At 36.8% G+C, this 21918-nt stretch overlaps 1 protein-coding gene across 2 annotated transcripts in view; it reads right to left on the reverse strand.

Moving 5' to 3' along the window:
- Positions 1–21918, reverse strand: part of ccdc85cb (coiled-coil domain containing 85C, b) — a 36245-nt gene that overhangs the window by 2943 nt on the left and 11384 nt on the right. The window contains exons 2-6 of one of the 2 annotated variants that reach the window (XM_077553158.1): positions 8919–8998; positions 7118–7159; positions 371–475; positions 187–279; positions 9–107 (exon numbers count right to left, since the gene is read on the reverse strand). In XM_077553158.1, coding sequence (XP_077409284.1) covers positions 9–107; positions 187–279; positions 371–475; positions 7118–7159; positions 8919–8998 — 419 coding nt within the window. The remainder of the gene's footprint in view (positions 1–8; positions 108–186; positions 280–370; positions 476–7117; positions 7160–8918; positions 8999–21918) is intronic. The other variant, XM_077553159.1, reaches the window with a different exon arrangement.

Here is a 21918-nt window from a genome sequence, read left to right on the forward strand (position 1 = left end):
TGACCTACGTTGCACATCTCCCTGACGATGGCCTTCTCCTTCTCGCTGAGGTCGTCCTCGTAGTCTTCAGGAACTTGCTTGTCTAAGTTGTCGTGGACCTCCAGAACCTGCAGGGGCCCAAAGTCAACGTGAGCCGCGGCAGCCTAAGAAAACTCGGCTCGGTGGAAGCCCCGCCCTCCCGCTCACCTTCATGGCGTGCACCACGGCCTCGGGCTTCTGGACACACGACAAATATCCCGTGGCCGGAGACGATTCGCTGGTGGGGAGACGACCTGAACCCTGCACAATAACGACAAACACATTAGCGTTAGCGTTAGCATACCTGACACACTGGCATGAACAGAATACTGTGATGACTGCGTGTGCTGACCATGTTGTGCATAGCGTCGTGTCGCTGGGGCAGCGAGGACAGCTGCGACTCGGAGTGGTACAGGGTCATCCCTTTCCGCAGGGCTCGCAAGTCACCTGGATTACACTGAACACGCAAACATCGTGACGATTATGACTATATGAAGAGAAATCCTGCCGTTAAAACAAACAATCCGCTTGAACCCGCAGCCCCTCCAAACAGAAGCACAGCAGAACATGCACCAAATTCCAAGACTGAAAAAGTAGGCCAGATTTACTCAATGTCGGTGTAAATATGCGCCAATGCTATAAATGGCGGCACATCTCCGAGCGTGGCCTCACCCGAGCGCGTGCTTTAGCGTCCCGCTAACCTTTTGCAATCCTTCCGTAGCGCCGGCTGATCTTTACAGTGCTTTACCATCATTCAAAAGACGTTTGTCTGCCGGGCTTGTTGGCCGAGAAAAATGTCACGTCCGCTGGACTGAAACAAAGCCTTCGATGATCTCATCCGGATAATAAGAGCGACGGAGCCCGCTGGATAACTTCCAACTTTAGCATCACTAACGACAAAATGGGACTCGTTCTCGGTTAAATTCACATCTTTCATCTTCAAATAAGATACAAATACTATTAAGTGTACTAGTTTTTGTATAAATAAATAAAAAAAGCCTTACTATACAAGGACATGTTTTTGTTTGAACAAAACAATGATTTGGTCATTTATTATAAAAAAAAAAAAAAAGACGCCTTTCTATACATGGTCTTTTTTTTTTTTTGCAAAAAAATACTTTGGTCATTTATTATAATAAAAGACGCCTTTCTATACATGGTCTTTTTTTTTGCAAAAAAAATGCCTTTCTATACATGGTCTTTTTTTTTTGCAAAAAAATGTTTTGGTCATTTATTATTTAAAAAAAGACGCCTTTCTATACATGGTCTTTTTTTTTTTTTTTTTTGAAAAAAAATGCTTTGGTCATTTATTATAAAAAAAAGACGCCTTTCTATACATGGTCTTATTTTTTATTTTTTTGCAAAAAAATGCTTTGGTCATTTATTATAATAAAAGACGCCTTTCTATACATGGTCTTTTTTTTTTTTTTTAGGAAAGGTTGCGTTGGTCATTATTAAAAAAAGACGCCTTTCTATACATGGTCTTTTTTTTATTTTGCAAAAAAATGCTTTGGTCATTTATTATTAAAAAAAGACGCCTTTCTATACATGGTCTTTTTTTTGCAAAAAAAATGCCTTTCTATACATGGTCTTTTTTTTGCAAAAAAAATGCCTTTCTATACATGGTCTTTTTTTTTTTGCAAAAAAATGTTTTGGTCATTTATTATTTAAAAAAAGACGCCTTTCTATACATGGTCTTTTTTTCTTTTTTTTTTTGAAAAAAAATGCTTTGGTCATTTATTATAAAAAAAAGACGCCTTTCTATACATGGTCTTATTTTTTATTTTTTTGCAAAAAAATGCTTTGGTCATTTATTATAATAAAAGACGCCTTTCTATACATGGTCTTTTTTTTTTTTTTTTAGGAAAGGTTGCGTTGGTCATTATTAAAAAAAGACGCCTTTCTATACATGGTCTTTTTTTTATTTTGCAAAAAAATGCTTTGGTCATTTATTATTAAAAAAAGACGCCTTTCTATACATGGTCTTTTTTTTGCAAAAAAAATGCCTTTCTATACATGGTCTTTTTTTTGCAAAAAAAATGCCTTTCTATACATGGTCTTTTTTTTTTTGCAAAAAAATGTTTTGGTCATTTATTATTTAAAAAAAGACGCCTTTCTATACATGGTCTTTTTTTCTTTTTTTTTTTGAAAAAAAATGCTTTGGTCATTTATTATAAAAAAAAGACGCCTTTCTATACATGGTCTTATTTTTTATTTTTTTGCAAAAAAATGCTTTGGTCATTTATTATAATAAAAGACGCCTTTCTATACATGGTCTTTTTTTTTTTGCAAAAATTGCTTTCGTCATTTATTATAAAAAAAAGACGCCTTTCTATACATGGTCTTTTTTTTATTTTGCAAAAAAATGCTTTGGTCATTTATTATTAAAAAAAGACGCCTTTCGAAACATGGTCTTTTTTTTGCAAAAAAATGCTTTGGTCATTTATTATTAAAAAAAAGACGCCTTTCTATACATGGTCTTTTTTTTTGCAAAAATTGCTTTCGGCATTTATTATAAAAAAAAGACGCCTTTCTATACATGGTCTTTTTTTTTTTTTTTTTTTTTGTAAAAAAATGCTTTGGTCATTTATTATAATAAAAGACGCCTTTCTATACATGGTCTTTTTTTTTTGCAAAAAAATGCTTTGGTCATTTATTATTAAAAAAAAGACGCCTTTCTATACATGGTCTTTTTTTTTTTTTTTTTTGCAAAAAAATGCTTTGGTCATTTATTATAATAAAAGACGCCTTTCTATACATGGTCTTTTTTTTTTGCAAAAATTGCTTTCGTCATTTATTATTAAAAAAAGACGCCTTTCTATACATGGTCTTTTTTTTTTTTTTTTAGGAAAGGTTGCGTTGGTCATTATTAAAAAAAGACGCCTTTCTATACATGGTCTTTTTTTTATTTTGCAAAAAAATGCTTTGGTCATTTATTATTAAAAAAAGACGCCTTTCTATACATGGTCTTTTTTTTGCAAAAAAAATGCCTTTCTATACATGGTCTTTTTTTTTTTGCAAAAATTGCTTTCGTCATTTATTATTAAAAAAAGACGCCTTTCTATACATGGTCTTTTTTTTTTTGCAAAAATTGCTTTCGTCATTTATTACTAAAAAAAGACGCCTTTCGAAACATGGTCTTTTTTTTGCAAAAAAAATGCCTTTCTATACATGGTCTTTTTTTTTGCAAAAATTGCTTTCAGCATTTATTATAAAAAAAAGACGCCTTTCTATACATGGTCTTTTTTTTTTTTTTTTTTTGTAAAAAAATGCTTTGGTCATTTATTATAATAAAAGACGCCTTTCTATACATGGTCTTTTTTTTTTGCAAAAAAATGCTTTGGTCATTTATTATTAAAAAAAAGACGCCTTTCTATACATGGTCTTTTTTTTTTTTTTTTTTTTGTAAAAAAATGCTTTGGTCATTTATTATAATAAAAGACGCCTTTCTATACATGGTCTTTTTTTTTTTTTTGCAAAAAAATGCTTTGGTCATTTATTATTAAAAAAGACGCCTTTCTATACATGGTCTTTTTTTTGCAAAAAAAATGCCTTTCTATACATGGTCTTTTTTTTTTGCAAAAAAATGTTTTGGTCATTTATTATTTAAAAAAAGACGCCTTTCTATACATGGTCTTTTTTTTTTTTTTTTGGCAAAAAAATGCTTTGGTCATTTATTATAAAAAGAGACGCCTTTCTATACATGGTCTTTTTTTTTTTTTTTAGGAAAGGTTGCGTTGGTCATTATTAAAAAAAGACGCCTTTCTATACATGGTCTTTTTTTTATTTTGCAAAAAAATGCTTTGGTCATTTATTATTAAAAAAAGACGCCTTTCTATACATGGTCTTTTTTTTTTTTTTTTTTGCAAAAAAATGCTTTGGTCATTTATTATAAAAAGAGACGCCTTTCTATACATGGTCTTTTTTTTGCAAAAAAAATGCCTTTCTATACATGTTTTTTTTTTTGCAAAAATTGCTTTCGTCATTTATTATAAAAAAAAGACGCCTTTCTATACATGGTCTTTTTTTTATTTTGCAAAAAAATGCTTTGGTCATTTATTACAAAAAAAAAGACGCCTTTCTATACATGGTCTTTTTTTGCAAAAAAAATGCCTTTCTATGCATGGTCTTTTTTTTTTTTTTTTGCAAAAAAATGCTTTGGTCATTTATTATAATAAAAGACGCCTTTCTATACATGGTCTTTTTTTTGCAAAAAAAATGCCTTTCTATACATGGTCTTTTTTTTTTTTTGCAAAAATTGCTTTCGTCATTTATTATTAAAAAAAGACGCCTTTCTATACATGGTCTTTTTTTTGCAAAAAAAATGCCTTTCTATACATGGTCTTTTTTTTTTTTTGCAAAAATTGCTTTTGTCATTTATTATTAAAAAAAGACGCCTTTCTATACATGGTCTTTTTTTTGCAAAAAAAATGCCTTTCTATACATGGTCTTTTTTTTTGCAAAAAATGCTTTGGTCATTTATTATTAAAAAAAGACGCCTTTCTATACATGGTCTTTTTTTTGCAAAAAAAATGCCTTTCTATACATGGTCTTTTTTTTTTTTTTGCAAAAATTGCTTTTGTCATTTATTATTAAAAAAAGACGCCTTTCTATACATGGTCTTTTTTTTGCAAAAAAAATGCCTTTCTATACATGGTCTTTTTTTTTGCAAAAAATGCTTTGGTCATTTATTATTAAAAAAAGACGCCTTTCTATACATGGTCTTTTTTTTGCAAAAAAAATGCCTTTCTATACATGGTCTTTTTTTTTGCAAAAATTGCTTTCGTCATTTATTATAAAAAAAAGACGCCTTTCTATACATGGTCTTTTTTTTTTTTTTTTGCAAAAAAATGCTTTGGTCATTTATTATAATAAAAGACGCCTTTCTATACATGGTCTTTTTTTGCAAAAAAAATGCCTTTCTATGCATGGTCTTTTTTTTTTTTTTTTTTTTGCAAAAAAATGCTTTGGTCATTTATTATAATAAAAGACGCCTTTCTATACATGGTCTTTTTTTTTTTGCAAAAAAATACTTTGGTCATTTATTATTAAAAAAAGACGCCTTTCTATACATGGTCTTTTTTTTGCAAAAAAAATGCCTTTCTATACATGGTCTTTTTTTTTGCAAAAATTGCTTTCGTCATTTATTATAAAAAAAAGACGCCTTTCTATACATGGTCTTTTTTTTTTTTTTTTGCAAAAAAATGCTTTGGTCATTTATTATAATAAAAGACGCCTTTCTATACATGGTCTTTTTTTGCAAAAAAAATGCCTTTCTATGCATGGTCTTTTTTTTTTTTTTTTTTTTGCAAAAAAAATGCTTTGGTCATTTATTATAATAAAAGACGCCTTTCTATACATGGTCTTTTTTTTTTGCAAAAAAATACTTTGGTCATTTATTATTAAAAAAAGACGCCTTTCTATACATGGTCTTTTTTTTGCAAAAAAAATGCCTTTCTATACATGGTCTTTTTTTTTGCAAAAATTGCTTTCGTCATTTATTATAAAAAAAAGACGCCTTTCTATACATGGTCTTTTTTTTTTTTTTTTGCAAAAAAATGCTTTGGTCATTTATTATAATAAAAGACGCCTTTCTATACATGGTCTTTTTTTTGCAAAAAAAATGCCTTTCTATACATGGTCTTTTTTTTTGCAAAAATTGCTTTCGTCATTTATTATAAAAAAAGACGCCTTTCTATACATGGTCTTTTTTTTGCAAAAAAAATGCCTTTCTATACATGGTCTTTTTTTTTTGCAAAAAAATACTTTGGTCATTTATTATAAAAAGAGACGCCTTTCTATACATGGTCTTTTTTTTTTTTTTTTAGGAAAGGTTGCGTTGGTCATTATTAAAAAAAGACGCCTTTCTATACATGGTCTTTTTTTTATTTTGCAAAAAAATGCTTTGGTCATTTATTATTAAAAAAAGACGCCTTTCTATACATGGTCTTTTTTTTTCTTTATTGTAAAAAAAAAAAAAAACTTTTATTATACATGGTCATTTAAAAAAAAATACTACATGGTTGTTTAAAAAAACAAAAACGCAATTGCCTGATGGCAAACTATGCCTCTGGTCCACAGGAAGGTCAACATTCCTGTGATAAGAGACTTTTGTCCTCCTCAAGCTTACAGCGGGACGTTTAACAACCACTTGACTAATCCCCCCCGTAAGAGGCCCACCTCCGTAAACTCCAGAGACTTTTTAGTCCATAACGTAACAAAACATAACAATCATTCCAAAGAAGAGTAAAAAAAATAAAGCACTCACTGCATTATGAATGTTCGGCTCTACCTGTGACGCTCTCGTCGTCTCAAATATTTATGCCGCCGCCAGCAGACATCCCGACAAGCCGAGACAAGAGCAACTTTTTGAATGCGCCACACAGCAACTGTAGCCTTTTTGCTCACCTTGCCAGGAAATCATTCGTGGACAAGAGCCAAAAAAAGGTCCGGACACACGCGACAAACATCGCGCTCGCAAACTGCTTTGACTTGAGACTAAACTAGGCTAAAGACATTTGCTGCTTAGATAAAAATGCCTTCAGGGTTGCTATTGGTCGTTATATTAGCTCATTTATTAATGTAACAAATTAGCTTTGAGTCAAGTTTAATGTTTAAAGCCAATTGCATTTCCATCTTAAAATGAACTCCGTTTGTTTATATGACGCATGAAAGAGTATCACGCGGCTAAAGCTAAAGCCGTTAGTTGTTACTAGCCTTTTGTGATTATGGAAAAAAGTTAGCCATCATTTCTGAGACAAAGTTCATTTGTAATGCAGATTTGATTTAAATCATCAACCTATCATATATATATATGTTGTTCAGATTCCAAATTTAAAAAAAAAATAGACAAAAAAACACAACACAACAAACAAACACGAGGCTAAAGCTGTTAGCTTATATTAGCATCCAGACAAAAATGAAAGGCTTGATTGGTTTGAGTTTTGAGATGAGATGGCAAGTTTTTTTTGTGTACGTGTGTGTGTGTGTGTGTGTGTGTGTGTGTCCACCCTTTGTAGAAGAAAGCCAAAAAAGCTGTGCTGAAAGTTCCGCCACCAAAGAGACAAGCCAGTGGAAAACAGACAAGCTTACGAGTTACCTTCTTCATTTGTATCTGTGATAAACTAAAGCGGCTATGAGCCTGCAGAAGGAAAAACAGGAATGTTGTTGACCACATATGAGGACACTGACATAAAAAAAAAATGAAAAAATTAAATAAAATCCAAAAACAAAGTGAAATTGATCATTTAAAAAAAAAAAAAAGTCAAAATATACATAGTTAAAATTAAACAATGATAAGCTTGTAAAATAGATGAGGGGGGTGGGGTGAGGGGGTAGTACAAATTAAAGCGTTAGGTATGACAATCCAATGAGTTAAAAAAAGAAAGTATGTAATGAGGAAAAATAACTCCAATCGACTTTATTTCTATTGCAAATTTTATAAACAAATGTTTCCAAAGTGCTTTTTATTAAAATTAAGATTCGCACACTATCATACACATAAAATCTAGTAAAACCAACTTTAAAAATAAAAACAACCACTAAAATAATAAAATAAATATGTAAAAAAAAAAATGTTTTAATTAATCATTAAAAAAAAAAATTAAATTAATCATTAAAAAATATATTTAATTAATCATTAAAAAAAAAAAAATATATATATATATATATATATATTAAATAAATAAATAACAGAAGTCGTGGTTACGGTATATGATGAAAGAGAGTCGTTTTTTTTCCAGAGCGCCGTCGTTGCATCTAACGAGCAACCCTTACGTCTCTGCTGGTGTGACCTCGCCGTGAACCCCTTTCTCTTCCCCGAACACCCCCCCCCCCCTCTCTCCCCCTCGTCCCCCTCCCACCTCCACGCTGGCATCTTCCAAACGTGGGCGAAGTCATCGAGAGGTTAACACCGCTGGATTCTGTCATTTAGCGTCTCCTCGCTCTTTTGCCACGGGGGCTAACCGACGCTCGCCATTGAAGCCTCCGTCATGAATTAAACATGCATCAACACCGAGACGCACGCAGACATCCGCCGATGACTCGCATCATCTCGTGTTGTGGGCTCCGCTCCAAAAAAAAAAAATGAAAAAAAAAATGAAAAAAATAAAAAATAGCGCTTCTTCTGGATGAGTTCAAACGCAGGCCGCCGGCGGATCTTTTGCTCGACCGCCGTTTGACCATTTCGACATCATCGCAGTCTGGATCAAAAATACTCAAAGCGTCGAGCGCCTTTCCAGAGCTTTGGATAATCGACGTGAGCTCCCAGAAACGGCTCGAAAGACACTCATGTGGATTTCTTTTAAGCTGAATACAATTCAGACAGACGATTAATCAGCTGAATACTTAAAAAAATATATATATGGTGCAACGATTAATTGACAAGTCCATCATAAAATTAATCGATAATTAATTTTGATAATTTAGTGCATCATCAAATTATTATTATTATCTAAAAAATAAACAAATAAAATAAATTAAATTCATTATTTTTGGTTATCGAGGAATCATTTAGAAAGCTTTTTAACTCATTTACTGCCAGCCCAGTAAAAATGGATCTTTGACGTCTATAGCCGTCAATGGCAGTGAATTGATTAATTTGAAATGGTCAAAAGGAATGAAATTTCAGCTTCTCAACATTAAATATTCTCAGATTTCTTTTTATACGGGTTTGGTCGATAATATGTCAGAAAATGAGCAAAAAAGTTTATCATTGTTTTCCCAAATGAAAGCAGATGTTTGTAAATCTCTTATTTGATTCAACACGATTAGTCTGCTGTCAACAATTCTGAGGATTTTGGACAATGTCAAAAACTATCAATTGATTTGCTAATCGATTAGTTGCCGATTGACAGATTACGGATCTTTACTAACGGAATTTGGCCCCCGCGCTGCCTCACCTGCGACAGCAGCTTGTTGTTGTCGTCCTCCAGGATTCGCACTTTGGTCTCCAGCTGCCGGATGTAGTTGGAGGAGGAATCTGCAGCAGAAGACGAAGAAGAAAAGAAGGGAGGAGACGCCATTAGCATTTCAAAAGACGTCAAGACGGGGAAGAACGAGGCGGCGGCCGGTGGCCGGTGGCCGGCGCCAGAAGACCCGCAGGAGCTCACGAAAGGTTTCACGCACTTTGCTATACAACAACAGACGTTTTTCAAATGGAATTGGTGGAGTTTATATAAAAAAAAAATCAATTTAGTTCACCTCTTTATTTTATCTTTTAATTGATGAATCAAAAATAATTATGAAAAAGTGACAGTGATGGAATCATTAAAAAAAAGAAAGCTTAAAAAAGCTGCTTTTTTTTCCTAAAATGATGCCCGTAAAATTACTTCTTTTTTTAAATACATTTTTTTTAGTTACTAGTTCAATTCTATTGAGGATTTATAAAAAAATATATATATATATTAAAAAAATATTAAAAAGTGACAGTAATTGATTTTTTTTTTTTTTTTTTACAAATGTCTTAAAGGAAATGTGAGTAGAATTATTAGAAAAGCATATTAATTTATTCACATAAAATGTATTATTCACGTTTTTTAAGTTTGAAATCTGATTGGTTGAAATATTCATAAAAATGATGGAATATTTTATTGTAATTTTAGTTGTTTTTTGGGGGGTAATCTAATAAAACAGGAATAAAAATATATACAGTATATGCATTTTTTAAAATATGCACTACAAATGTTATTGTTCATTTTAATCATTTTTAAAGTGAAAAATAAAATTTGCTACGGCAAATATTCTTAAATAATTATGAACAATGACAGCAATTGAAAGGTTTTTCTTTCAATTAAAAAAAACTTTTTAAATGAATTTAAATGATTCACATTAAATGACTTATTTTTTTTAACTTGTTTTTTTGCTGAAAATTAAATTTGATAGAGCAAATGTTGATTTTAGATCCCCAAAAACATTTTAAAAAATTATTATATTTGTTTTTATTTTAAATAAACCCCCAAAAAATGAAAAAAATGAAACTGGTAGTACACAGTATCAATGTTCAAATAATAAAAAAAAATTTTTAAGTCACACTTGGCAAATACCCCCACAATACCCCCCCCCCCCCCCCCCCAAAAAAAAAAAAAAAACAGCTATTCGTTTTCATATCCCCATATGCACTTGGAAAGGGGGAAAAAAACATCTGTTAAAGGGTGTCGGGTTGAAAAGCATCAACATTCCTTTGGCGATTCTCCCTGTGTGACCCGACCCGACGTCCTTTAGCATTCTTTCCCGCCGCATGTTTGCGGTCAAAGCGGCAAACGAGCATCACGCGTTTCCCCGCTTGTTTTGCGGCGGGTTCAAACTGTGGACAGGAGCCACGTGACGCTCGTCATCCCGGTCCCTGTAGGTGGCGCCGAGCCCGTTCTCCAAAAAGGCGCGTTTCATTTACAGCACCATCAAAGCTGGAGTCAGAACGGCGCGCCGCGTGGTGACGGGTTCGGGAGGGATCCGCCTGCTTTTGTCAGACAAAAGACACCTGACCACGATTTCACTTGATATATTTACAGACGAGTTGGAAAAGTTTTCTTTGGCGGTTTTTAAAACACAGGCAAGTCTAAATGTGTTAAAGTTGTAGTTTGCCAATTTCAAATATTATTGTAAACAGGAAAAGGCCGATTACGGTTGACAGAAATGTTATGTTTTTTTTTAAACCATATCCATTTCTCACAAATCTGGAGCATATACCCTCAAAGCGACGTAATACACAAACGGCGGCGGCGGCGTGTCCGTATAAAGACTCGGTGGCCACTAATCTCCCGGTTGTGCCTTGTGACCCGCTAATCTGGACTCATCTGATGCCGGCCTGACCTTCCGCAACCACTCAAGCCGATTAAGGTGAAGGTTCTTTAACCTTCGTCGGGCAACATGGATGGACCAATCAACGCGCATCCTTGCTTGTTTATGGTCGTCTCTTATTGGCCGGAAGAATGTAAACAGGAAGTGAGGTTGTTTTTTTTTCACATTGGAGGCTAATTCGGAGTCCCACTATTATGCTAGCATGCTAGCTGAAATGCTAAATTGACACACACTCAAACCCGCATTCAAATTGCCTGTTTTTGTGGGTATCCAAAGCAGGACTTGACTTTGAGCCACCAGAAGCCCCCGCGGGGGGCCGCGGTTAAACTTTAGCATCATGTCCGAGTGGTCGTGGCGCTAATCCGTCACGGAGGGTCCCGCTCGCACGCACACTCGTCAAAAGCAAGATCTTGCCTCCAATGTGTCTTTGTTATTACAGTTCTTACGACTTGTAGGTTTTACAATAAAAATAAAGCAAAATCTCTCATTACATTTTAAATGTATTTTTCTTGTAAAAATATTTTTTTACTAAATAATTTTAATCTAAAATTGTTAAATATTGGATATTTTAAAATGTTTTGTTTACCACAACTATTCGATTTAACAATTAAAAAATTTTTTTTTTATTAAACTAAAAAATTCCCCCTACACAATTTTTTTTTTTAATTTTCAATTATTAAACTACTCAAATGTATCAAACAAAACTAAACAAAACTGTCTTGATTACTACAATTTTACAATATTTTCTAACCAGTTAAAATATTCTTCCTAAACAAAAATAATTATTAAAATTTTAAAAAAAAATTGCTACCAGTATACTATAAAACAAAGTATTTTATAAAATAAATATTTACTTCTAAAAATGCTCTTTTCTAATCGAGTTACTTTGGAAACATTCGCTGGCCCAGCAATCAGAGCCTCGTCCACCCCCCCCGCCCCCCAAGGAAGGCGGTCCGGCCGAAAATAAACTAATTAGCCGTCGGGACGGGAGTGGGGGGCTCGCTAGCGACTGTTTGAAAGGCGACCTTGTTAATTAGGCATGAGCACAGCAAAATTCACACCTCATGTTGACTCCATTGCAAGTGTCTTTAAATATGTGTGCGTGCGTGTAGTGACGTGGACGCCATGTCCCCCCCACCACCCCCCCCCCCCTCCCACAGCGCCCTACCTCCATCCCCGCCACACGTCACTTTCAATCGCGTCAGTGCGCCACTGTGACCCACTTCCAGCAGCCTCTCTCCTCCAACCCGTCCCCGTACTAGCGAGCTTTGCCCGCCGTCCCTCTCTGACCCGACCGACTGCATCCTTTCTGCATGCGTGGACAATGAGTAGGAAAAGTCTACACACCCCTATTGAAATGCCAGGGCTGTTTCTAAACAATCCGCCATTGTGCTGCTCAATTGCCATAAAAACAAATAATCTTTTTTTCATTAGGGTATGGAAACAAAACAATGTGATTGCAAAAGTGTGCACACCCTTTTACATAGTTCAATGTGATTGCAAAAGTGTGTGCACCCCCTTTTACATAGTTCAGAATGAACTAATGCCATTCAAACGAATGTTGAAAGGGAGACACCATTTAACGGGTATTAACTCCAGATAAAGTTCAGCTGTTCTAGTAGGCTTTTCCTGACACTGCTTTTGTGCTAACACTGACTGGTATTCACAACTGTTCATACTTCTCCACCTTTGACGAAGGCATGCTTGTACAGACTTAACAATTTTGTGCAAAAGTAGGGAAAAAATACAATTCAACTAAATCCATTCTGATTTGAAGTTAGTTTGGTAAGTGAAAATATAACATCTGTTCTCCACAGTCCCACTTGTCCACTTTGTTTCCCCATCTGCATTTTTTGTCCGGAACACACCCTTTCCTACCCAGGGCGGAGTTTAGCGCAGGTCAACGCGGGCCGTTCCTCCGGGAGGTGAGCAGCGAGTCAGGCGCTTTCACAACAAATAATCCCACGCGGAACGGAGTGTTGGCGCGCCGGCGCGCCCGGGATCAAAGGCGCTAGGTAAAATGGTGTTCGGGGGGGGGGGGGGGGGGGGGGAGCCCCTCATGTTTTCAAGTCGGATTGTCAGCCTGTTTAGTAGCCTGCTGAGAACGGAGATCCCCGAGCTTTTAGGGGTCCACTTTCATCTGCTCCAAGGCAGATTTGGAGGCTCCCCTGTGATCAGCTTGTGTGCTCAGTCTGGTCAATTAGCTCAAGATGTGGAAGGGGAAACGGCGCTCAGAGGTTCAAAGCAGCAAAAGCAGAAATTCTAAATGGGTTTCGGCTTTTCTATGGCTATTTTTGACAGCCTTTTTTTTTTTTTATTGCAGTGGTTGAATTTGCAATCTAATGATGAATTTGGAATTTCAAAACTCAAGATGCAAGACTTTTCAGTATTTTGAGGGTTAAATTACATAAGAATTAAAAACGTGTTTTTTTTTAATTAAAATAATGTGTCTTGTTTATTAGATGTATATAATTTAAAGGACTAAACCACTACAATATTTTTTTGTATTTTAGTATTCTCTTTTTTTTCTTCTTTTTTTTAACCAAGCGTGATTATTAAAAAATGTGACCTCACTATATAATAATAATAATAATAATAATACAATTATTCAATGACATATAACTTTAAAAAAAAATTGTTTTACTTATTTATTGACATTTTCAAATTTAAAGTATTAAACTAAAATGTTTTAAGTAAATATTAATTGTTAATATTAACCTTAAAACTTTATTATATTACTTATGAATCAATTAATTATTTTAAACAACGTTCTTTTTATTATATTATCTAATTTAAATTAGTAAACTACCAAAACATTTTTTAATTAAAAATATCTGTCTTGAGAAAAAATATTTTATCTCTAATTTTATTGTTTTAATTAAAATGTAAAAAATTAATAAAACATTTATTTATTCGATTTAATTAAAAAAATATTATTATATTATTTGAGGGGTTCATTACAAAGATTTCATTTAAATTATTTAAAGTCCTCCAAAAAATTGAACAGAAAATGTGTCTTCTTCAGTACAATTATTGAATTGACAATTTTGAATTACTAGAAATCTACACATTGAAACGGTGTCAACCTATTTTAGCTGGAAATGAAAATGCCAAATAACTTCAATTGTGACTGGTGTTTGTTCCCTCAACGCAACTCCCTGGCGGCGTCTTGAAAACAATTGACTTGCTGACACGACGGCGGATGTAATTACAGTCCCCGCCGCCCTTCACTCAATTTGCACTGAGGTCGCCCGGGACACGCTAATGTTGCCACGCTAATGTTGCCACGCTTGTTGCCGTCTATGAAGCGGAATTTGCGTCTGATGTCTGGGAGCAAGTCGCCTGTCAAGCAACTCCGGGCGGGGAACGTGCGCGGGGACTTTTATTTATAGCCGTCGCAGACGCGCGTCGTGTTGCGATCACACGCGGTGACGACGGGTCGCTCCCCTGTCGCCTCCGTTGCCGTCAGCGCTGACGCTTGCGTTTTTTTTTTTTTTTTTATCACATGCACACTTTGGGATAAAATGACAGGATTTTTCTTCGTTATGTTCCGACAACGCAAAAGCAGAATCGCTAATCATGAAAGTGCCACGGTATGACGAGACGGTGGAAATTTTGCAATGTAGCGAATATATGCCAAAAAGTATTGTTAGATGCTGTTTGTTTTAAGGTTGGGTATTGATCGATTCTATTTTGATTCACAAGAGTTCAGTTCGATTCGATTTCGGGTTGTTGTTTTTTTTCTTTTCGATTCGATTCAATTCAATCCGATATTGATTAATTTTGAATCATCAATTCTTTTTAAATAACAAGGACATGATAAAAACCTCCACAAACATTAAATATAAATTTAAATTAAAAAAATTGTCATAAAGTGCCATAAGTCAAGGCTTTCTTAAATATAAGAAAATACTTTTAAATTCACGTGAACAGTAAATTTCAAGAAAACAGTAAAATACCCCAAAAAAATTTAGCCTTTAAAATTCTATTTTGTTGTTTAATTTATGGGTAAAAATAAATACTAAAATAATCGATTCATGGTTCTATAAAACGATATCACGCTCGAAAAGAAAAATTGATTCGATATTGATTATTGGATTTTTAAAACCCAGCTCTAGTTTGTATGTGTTGCTGCTCCATTTGTAAGAAGGTTTATAATTTCGTATCTATTCGTATCAGTTAGCTCAATAGTGTTTCGCATTCTATGTTAGCATTAAGCTAATGGATTTTTATTAGTTGAAGTGAAATGGTTTTTAACTGAAATGTCATTTTAATTATTATTATCGTTTTTATTATTATTTTTATTATTATTATTAGCAAAAGTCGGGGAGAGAAAATAACGGTCATTTTTAAAAGCATTGGCCGATACAGCTAGTCACAATCACATGATGAAATGGCATTACCAAGTATCTGTGCTTGGTATCACCATTGGTATCAAGTACTCAAGTACTTATATTCTTACTCTTAACCAAAGTGGTATCCATGTGGCCCGACTTCCGGCCACGTGGATGTTTAGTGGACCCCTAGCGCGACGTGGCCTTAATCTTTTGATTAGGCTGGAAGAACAGCAATATGGACGCCGTTTGGATTTAATCCCGTGACATCAAAGCCGCGGGGATTATATTTGCACCGCAATCTTAATTACTGCCCTTGTGTGTGTGCGTACGTGCCTGCGTGTGCGCGCGCGCTGGCTATTTACAGAGCAAGATGCAACAGAGCAGATTAGCGCCGGATTGCTCGGGGCTATTGTTTGTTTGTCTGAGGAAGGCCGCAACATTTGATCTTCTCTAAGGACGCAGACGTGTCTCGAACCCGGGGGGAAAAAACGGAAGCAGTTGAAAGGATGCGATCTGATGAGTCAGTCGAGCTAATCACCGTAACACCCGCAAAAAAGTGTATTTATAGTTCATAGTTTGAATACTAAATGTCACAAATTTATCATAAACAATATTTTTTAGAGCAATTGAGCGAAAGTGACTCATTTCCTTCAGCGCCAGATGATCTGTGGCGAAGTGATTGCGATCCGCCGCGAGATTTATTTTCAATGTAGTTTCCTCTTTCGGCCAGCCAGCAAACGTCGCGATAAACAAAAGGCCGATCTTCCAGCAGCCTCATTCCAGCACGCGTTGCCATGGCGTCGGTGCCCTCCCTCCCCCTTCATTTGCATAAATCTGCATAGCGGGCAGGTTTCCTTTTGAAAGAGGGCGGTGCTGAGCTGGCCGAGGTCGCGCTTATGTAAGCAGAGTCAAAGAGCGAAAACATTGCCGGCTGAGTACGAGCACTCCAAAGCCTTCTTATGATCCGGCGCGGGACCCGGGACAATTACCTCATCATGTTCTTTCTAGTCATATCAAATCAAAAATAATACATTGAGACCTCACAAAGTGGCAGTTCACACACATTTTGTTGTGTGGATCTCCAGCTATTTGCTGCTTTTCTGCGCTTTTTGAAATGCCACAAGATGGCGCCAAAGCCCTATCTAGTAGAAAAGTAGTATGATCTCACAAATGCCATCAAAACAATAGACCAAAAATGTTTCGCTCTGACAAATAGTGACTATTTCTGAAGCGACAATTGTTTGTCATTAGTACATTTGATTACATTTCCCGGCGGACACATTATTTCCCTGTCAGAAAGGACAAAAGGTCTCCAATGGCGAGACCTGATGGAACAACAACTCCCTTGTGTCACGCGGAGCTCCGCCGCCGATTAGACGGATGAAACGGCACGTCGGCGGGGCTATTAGCGCTCTAATTGGCGGCCAGAGAGCGAGAGGAGTTGCGTAACGGCTGCTCGGTACTCTCGGCTCAAATTGGACGGATGTTGGCACGGTTCCGTGGCCTCCCGTTGACCCCCACGCTGGGAAGACCAAAAAGTTTTAGCATGCTAACACAGCCAGCATAGCATTATGCTAACACATTATGGTACGTAGCAATCGGGTAGCTAAAATTTCTCCTGAAATTTTGTTCCATTACAAATTGTTATTTGTTTATAAAAAAACTTATTATGACCCCCATACTGGGAAGGCGTTTGTTTTAGCATGCTAACACACCGAGCATAGCATTATGCTAACACATTATGGTACGTAAAAATCAGATGCTCTGAAAATGTGTTGGACAAAATGTTTGTTTTGTTTTACTTTTTTTTAATTTATTTTTTTTAACTTAACTTTTCTAATAAGTATTTTTATCTACTGTAATATGAAACTCGGCAAACAATAGTCGTAAAGTTATCAACAACAGGAAATAAATGGAAGTGTGTCTAACGGGACGCCATCTTAGGTAAGGCAACCACCTTATGCAAATGTCATGGTTAGCAAAATGCTTCTGGCAAATGTGTTTAGCTAATATAAATTATTATAAATGTAATATCATTGCAACACAAAAAAAAAAAAATAATAATGTCTCAAAGTCTTCAAACTCAATAAAAGCATAAACAAATTATATTGTTAGCATTTTTCTAGCATTATTGACACCATTCCACCTGCTATTGTTGAACCCTTGTTTCATTAAAAAAAAATATATATATATATTATTATTAATGACTTTACACTTTCTTAAAAAGAAAAGACGTCTAGATGTAATAATAGTCTATTCATTTCACTGGACTTTTCTGGAATAAACAAGAGTTTACTTTTACGCTTAGAAAATATCAAACGCGGATGCGCATGAAACATCAAAGAGAGGAAAAGTCAAGTTACATAAACGCCGCCGCCGCCTCTCGGTGGGGGGAAACATACGTGACCTGACAGGCCAAGTCGGCTGCCGCTGCTGCTTTAACGCTGTCACGGCGCTGCCTGCCGAGCCGAGACGCACGAGAGCCGCATCCACAACGTCTTGTTTTCGGGCTTTTTTTTTTTCTCCTTCTTCCCACACTTTGATCGGAGCTGCCGAGCATTCCCGACGTTGTCTGATCTTGTCTAATGGTTTTCCTTTCAAATAGACCCCGAGTAGGCATCAAGCCCTTTAAAGATCATATTGGAGGAAAATATTTCACTGATTGAACTCAAGCAGTAGCAGGCAAACTTTTGTTCCCACAGAGCAGAAATGAACTGCAGTATGTTATTAAAATAGTTTGAGCACCATAATGTTGATGCTAATTTCTGTTAGCCTGTTAGCCGTTATATCTTAGCATTAAGCTAGCAGTGATTGACTATTTTGGTGTTTCTATATACATTGTCTTGCTTTATGTGTCAGTTTTCAACCGCTTCCAGCCCAAAAAAATCCAGAGCGGAAAGTGACATCATGATCTTCAGGAAAGAAACAAACAGGCCTCATCAAGCAGCCTGAAGGCCACGATGACATTTGCAGACATTTAGCAAATTTAGGGCATCGCCTTTGATCTGATGACAGGATCGGGAGAGTTTACGGTACACAGCCGGGATTTTCACCGTCGCTCTACGATAACATGGCTGCCGCACTCATATTGGCTACTTTAGAATTCATCAAGATGTCTTTATCACAGTCAATAATAAAAAAGTTTGACCCCTCCCACATGCTTTAAAAACATTTCAACCTGTAAAACTACTGAATTGAACATTGTATATGTAAAACTCCAAAATGTTTGACTAAACCACGCCATTTTGTCTCGCCAAGGTCCCTTGTTATGCTAACATAACGTGATGGGGCTAACAGAGATTAGCATTGATGCTAAATTTGACGATCATGATGAAGAACTGCTACGACAGCAACACATACGGAGCATATAACAATCTGATCTAATCATAACTTTCTCTACTTTAATTAGGCCGAAGCACCACGTCAGACATGTAGCCATTAGTTTTATTAGCGTAGCTTTTACCCGTACACACACACACGCACATATTTATATACACACACACATCACTAAAGGGGGGGACAAATTCCATTAGCGAGTGGGTCTAAAGGTTTATAGCCAGATGGTTAGCCCACCCTGGATCAATTCGATGGAAGGCTACAGCGGGACGCCGTCTCTCACACACACACACACACACACACACACACACACACACACACACACACACACACACACACACACACACACACACACACACACACACACACACACACACACGCACACACACACACACACACACGCACACACACACACACACACACACACACACGCACACACACACACACACACACACACACACACACACACACACACACACACACACACACACACACACACACACACACGCACGCACACACCTCATAAACCCTAATGGAAACTCATCAAGCGCTAATTTCATTACAGCAGACCTCGGTGATACCCCTTCATGCGGTCGTCAAGTGTCGCTTTCGGGAGTGGGTGGGTGTGTGTGTGTGTGGGGGGGGGGGGTGTTGGGTTTCGCTTTACGACTTACGCGGCGGGGCGGTTACGACGGCACTTGGGTCTGCGCGCTTCCTCATAACGGGAAAAGTACGCCTCGACAATTTGGCCAGCAACCAAGAGCTTGCGTGCCGACATGAGCGAAATGTGAAAGTTAAAACCTAGACTATAAAATATTACGTTGACATGAAAATTATACATGAGGGTGACATGCTGCAGCTGGATCCTTTTGTTTAACCTGAAACCTCACACGTCCCTACTTTGACTTTCTGTAAATTCTGGATGCGCACTTTCAGGACTGAACTTGGAGTCCTTTATAAAGGAGCTAAACAGCAAAATTAATAACAGGTGCTTGATCCATTAGTCGACAAATACATTTATCTGTTCTAAATGTACAAAAAAAAAATTGTTTTCCACACTCTTGTTAACATAAAAGTGTTGGGCGGGATTAAAACTAACAGAAATATGGCTTCATCGTTTAGTCATTCTTACAGTAATTTCATAATAATTCATAAAATTGAGTTAAAATTAAAAAAAATGGGGGGGGACGAGTGTGATATTGATTTGTGTTGGTCATTTTTCTGCCACTAGATGGCATAATTGCATTTGTAAGATGTTGATGACAGCTCAGTGCATTTTTCTTTTCATATTAAGAGCTATCTAATCTTTAACATGAAGTAACTTGTCAATTTCTGCACATTTTTAAAATTGTAAAATACAACTTGACCCCAGTCTCCACAAATTTGTATTATTATTAAATGTATTACTGCTAAATTTTGACATGTCTCCTGCGTTGCGACTGGAATTCCCCCATACAGGCTTTCCAAGTAAGGGGCGGTCATTAATTGCGTGTTAAAAAAAAAATGAGTGGCGTTAAACAAAACTTGAAATTAACTCAAAACGCACTAAATTTGACTAGCCCTAGTTTATAGTTGATTTTTTATCCATTTACTGAAGTAACCATTGGGGATAATCTCTTGAGTACAGTCATCGATTCTAAAAAAATATTCAAGATGTCAAATAAACTGGCATGTGGTCAGCTTGGTGGGCTTCAGACACTTGGCGGCCTCCATTGTCTGCCGGATGACCTTGGCGAGACGCTGCGTCAGCTCGCATTAGCCGCCAGGACACCAAGAAGGACCCGCGGGCCAGCGGGTGGTCCCGCTCGGACTCGGTTAGGCGCACCAAGCGGAACCCGTGACTCCTCAGAATTGTTCCTACGGAGCTTTATTTGAATTCATGCTTGTTTTAAAATCAAGTAAGCATTTAAAGGAGGCTAAATGGACCTGCGTTGGTTGGCTCCAGACAATCTTTTTTTTTTTTTTTTTAATGCAGGGTTATCAATCCTCTAATCATCTTACTATAAAAGCTGCAGATTAGCGCGGGGAACATATGCTAGCTCGCCTCGCTTCCTACTGGCTGGGATTCAGGGCGGAGTTTGCGTGCTCCATGTTCTGCGTGTTTTGAATCAACGGTCAATCAATGGACTGGGACCAAGATCCGGGCCCAGATAAAAAAAGGTGGTGCAAGTCCTGAATTTTGCTAAATCAGGTTGAAAATAATAGCAGTGTGCTTAAAAGGAAAGTAAAAGCGCTTCACATCTGGGTTGCATGAAGTCCACTAACTGCAATTACAGCCCGGGACAATTTGACATTTGTTCTCGCTTAGTTTGTTATCTTAATATATGAGTCATGTCATGTTTGGTACACGAGGTAGTCGGCCGACGTTCACGGAGAAGACGCGTGACTTGCTTAACAACACTTTTTTTTCTTTTTTCTTTTTTTTTTTTTTACAACGCCATATAACGACAATGTGTCGCGCTCGCTCCCCTCAAGATTGCCTGTCAGCTCGCTTCCGGGATAATTTAGAAGGTTCCGAGCAGAACGCTGCAAACGAGCGAGGCCTTGCCATAATGACTTGGCGAGGACTGGCGGCTTATAACTCAACAAGGGCGCCGTAAATAAGTCGGACCGCCGACTGGAAAACACCGGGCCAGCGATCAGGCGTGGCGTCTGTTTGAAAAGAAAAGAAAAAAAAAAAAAACAAGAATCGGGCTGGAATGCGAGGGAGTGTGTGATGTGTTTGTCCTATTGCGCAATCAGTGCATGCAATCACTGCTCGACTCGACACTGTCGGTCCGCGTGAAGTCATTCGCCGGCTTTCTATTTCGGGCTGACATGACGATCGCTGGTACGACGTGCGTGAGCCCGACTCGCTGCTAAAAAATGCATACGCGCTCGCACAGGCAATGATGTAAAAAGAGCAGAAAAGGCCGGAGATGAAACGGATGTATCTATTGAAATATTTACTTCCCGCTAAAGCAGAGAGGGGGGGGGGGGGGATATGAAACCTCTGTAGTTTGCATTTTTTAGCATTCTGCAGGTGCGCTGCTATTTCCAAACTCGCTTTGTGTGTTTAGAAAAGCTTGGAATGTAGGACAAAGAAAGTCTAAAGATAAAATCAAACTCTATGGAGGAGAACCACAACAGATATGGAATTGTCAATTGAATCTGTTACGTCATATACACGAATATCAAACCAATTGTCCCCATTGAAATGAATTGAAATGCCATTAATCCGTCCGACCCCCCCCCCCCCCCAACCGAAACCACCACAATTCTACGACTGCGTCTACCTCATTCTGTCTGCATTTCCTCTACGCCGGTACCCGATAGAACGCTGATGCGAGCTTGGCAAAAACACGCCTCAGTCAGCTTTTCCATTATTTGCCACATCTGTGTTGAATATAACCAAGGGGTTGAGAAAGGGGGTGGCGGGGGTGGGGGGGGT

Source organism: Vanacampus margaritifer, chromosome 19, assembly GCF_051991255.1.
Source record: "Vanacampus margaritifer isolate UIUO_Vmar chromosome 19, RoL_Vmar_1.0, whole genome shotgun sequence".
Classification (NCBI taxonomy): domain Eukaryota; kingdom Metazoa; phylum Chordata; class Actinopteri; order Syngnathiformes; family Syngnathidae; genus Vanacampus; species Vanacampus margaritifer.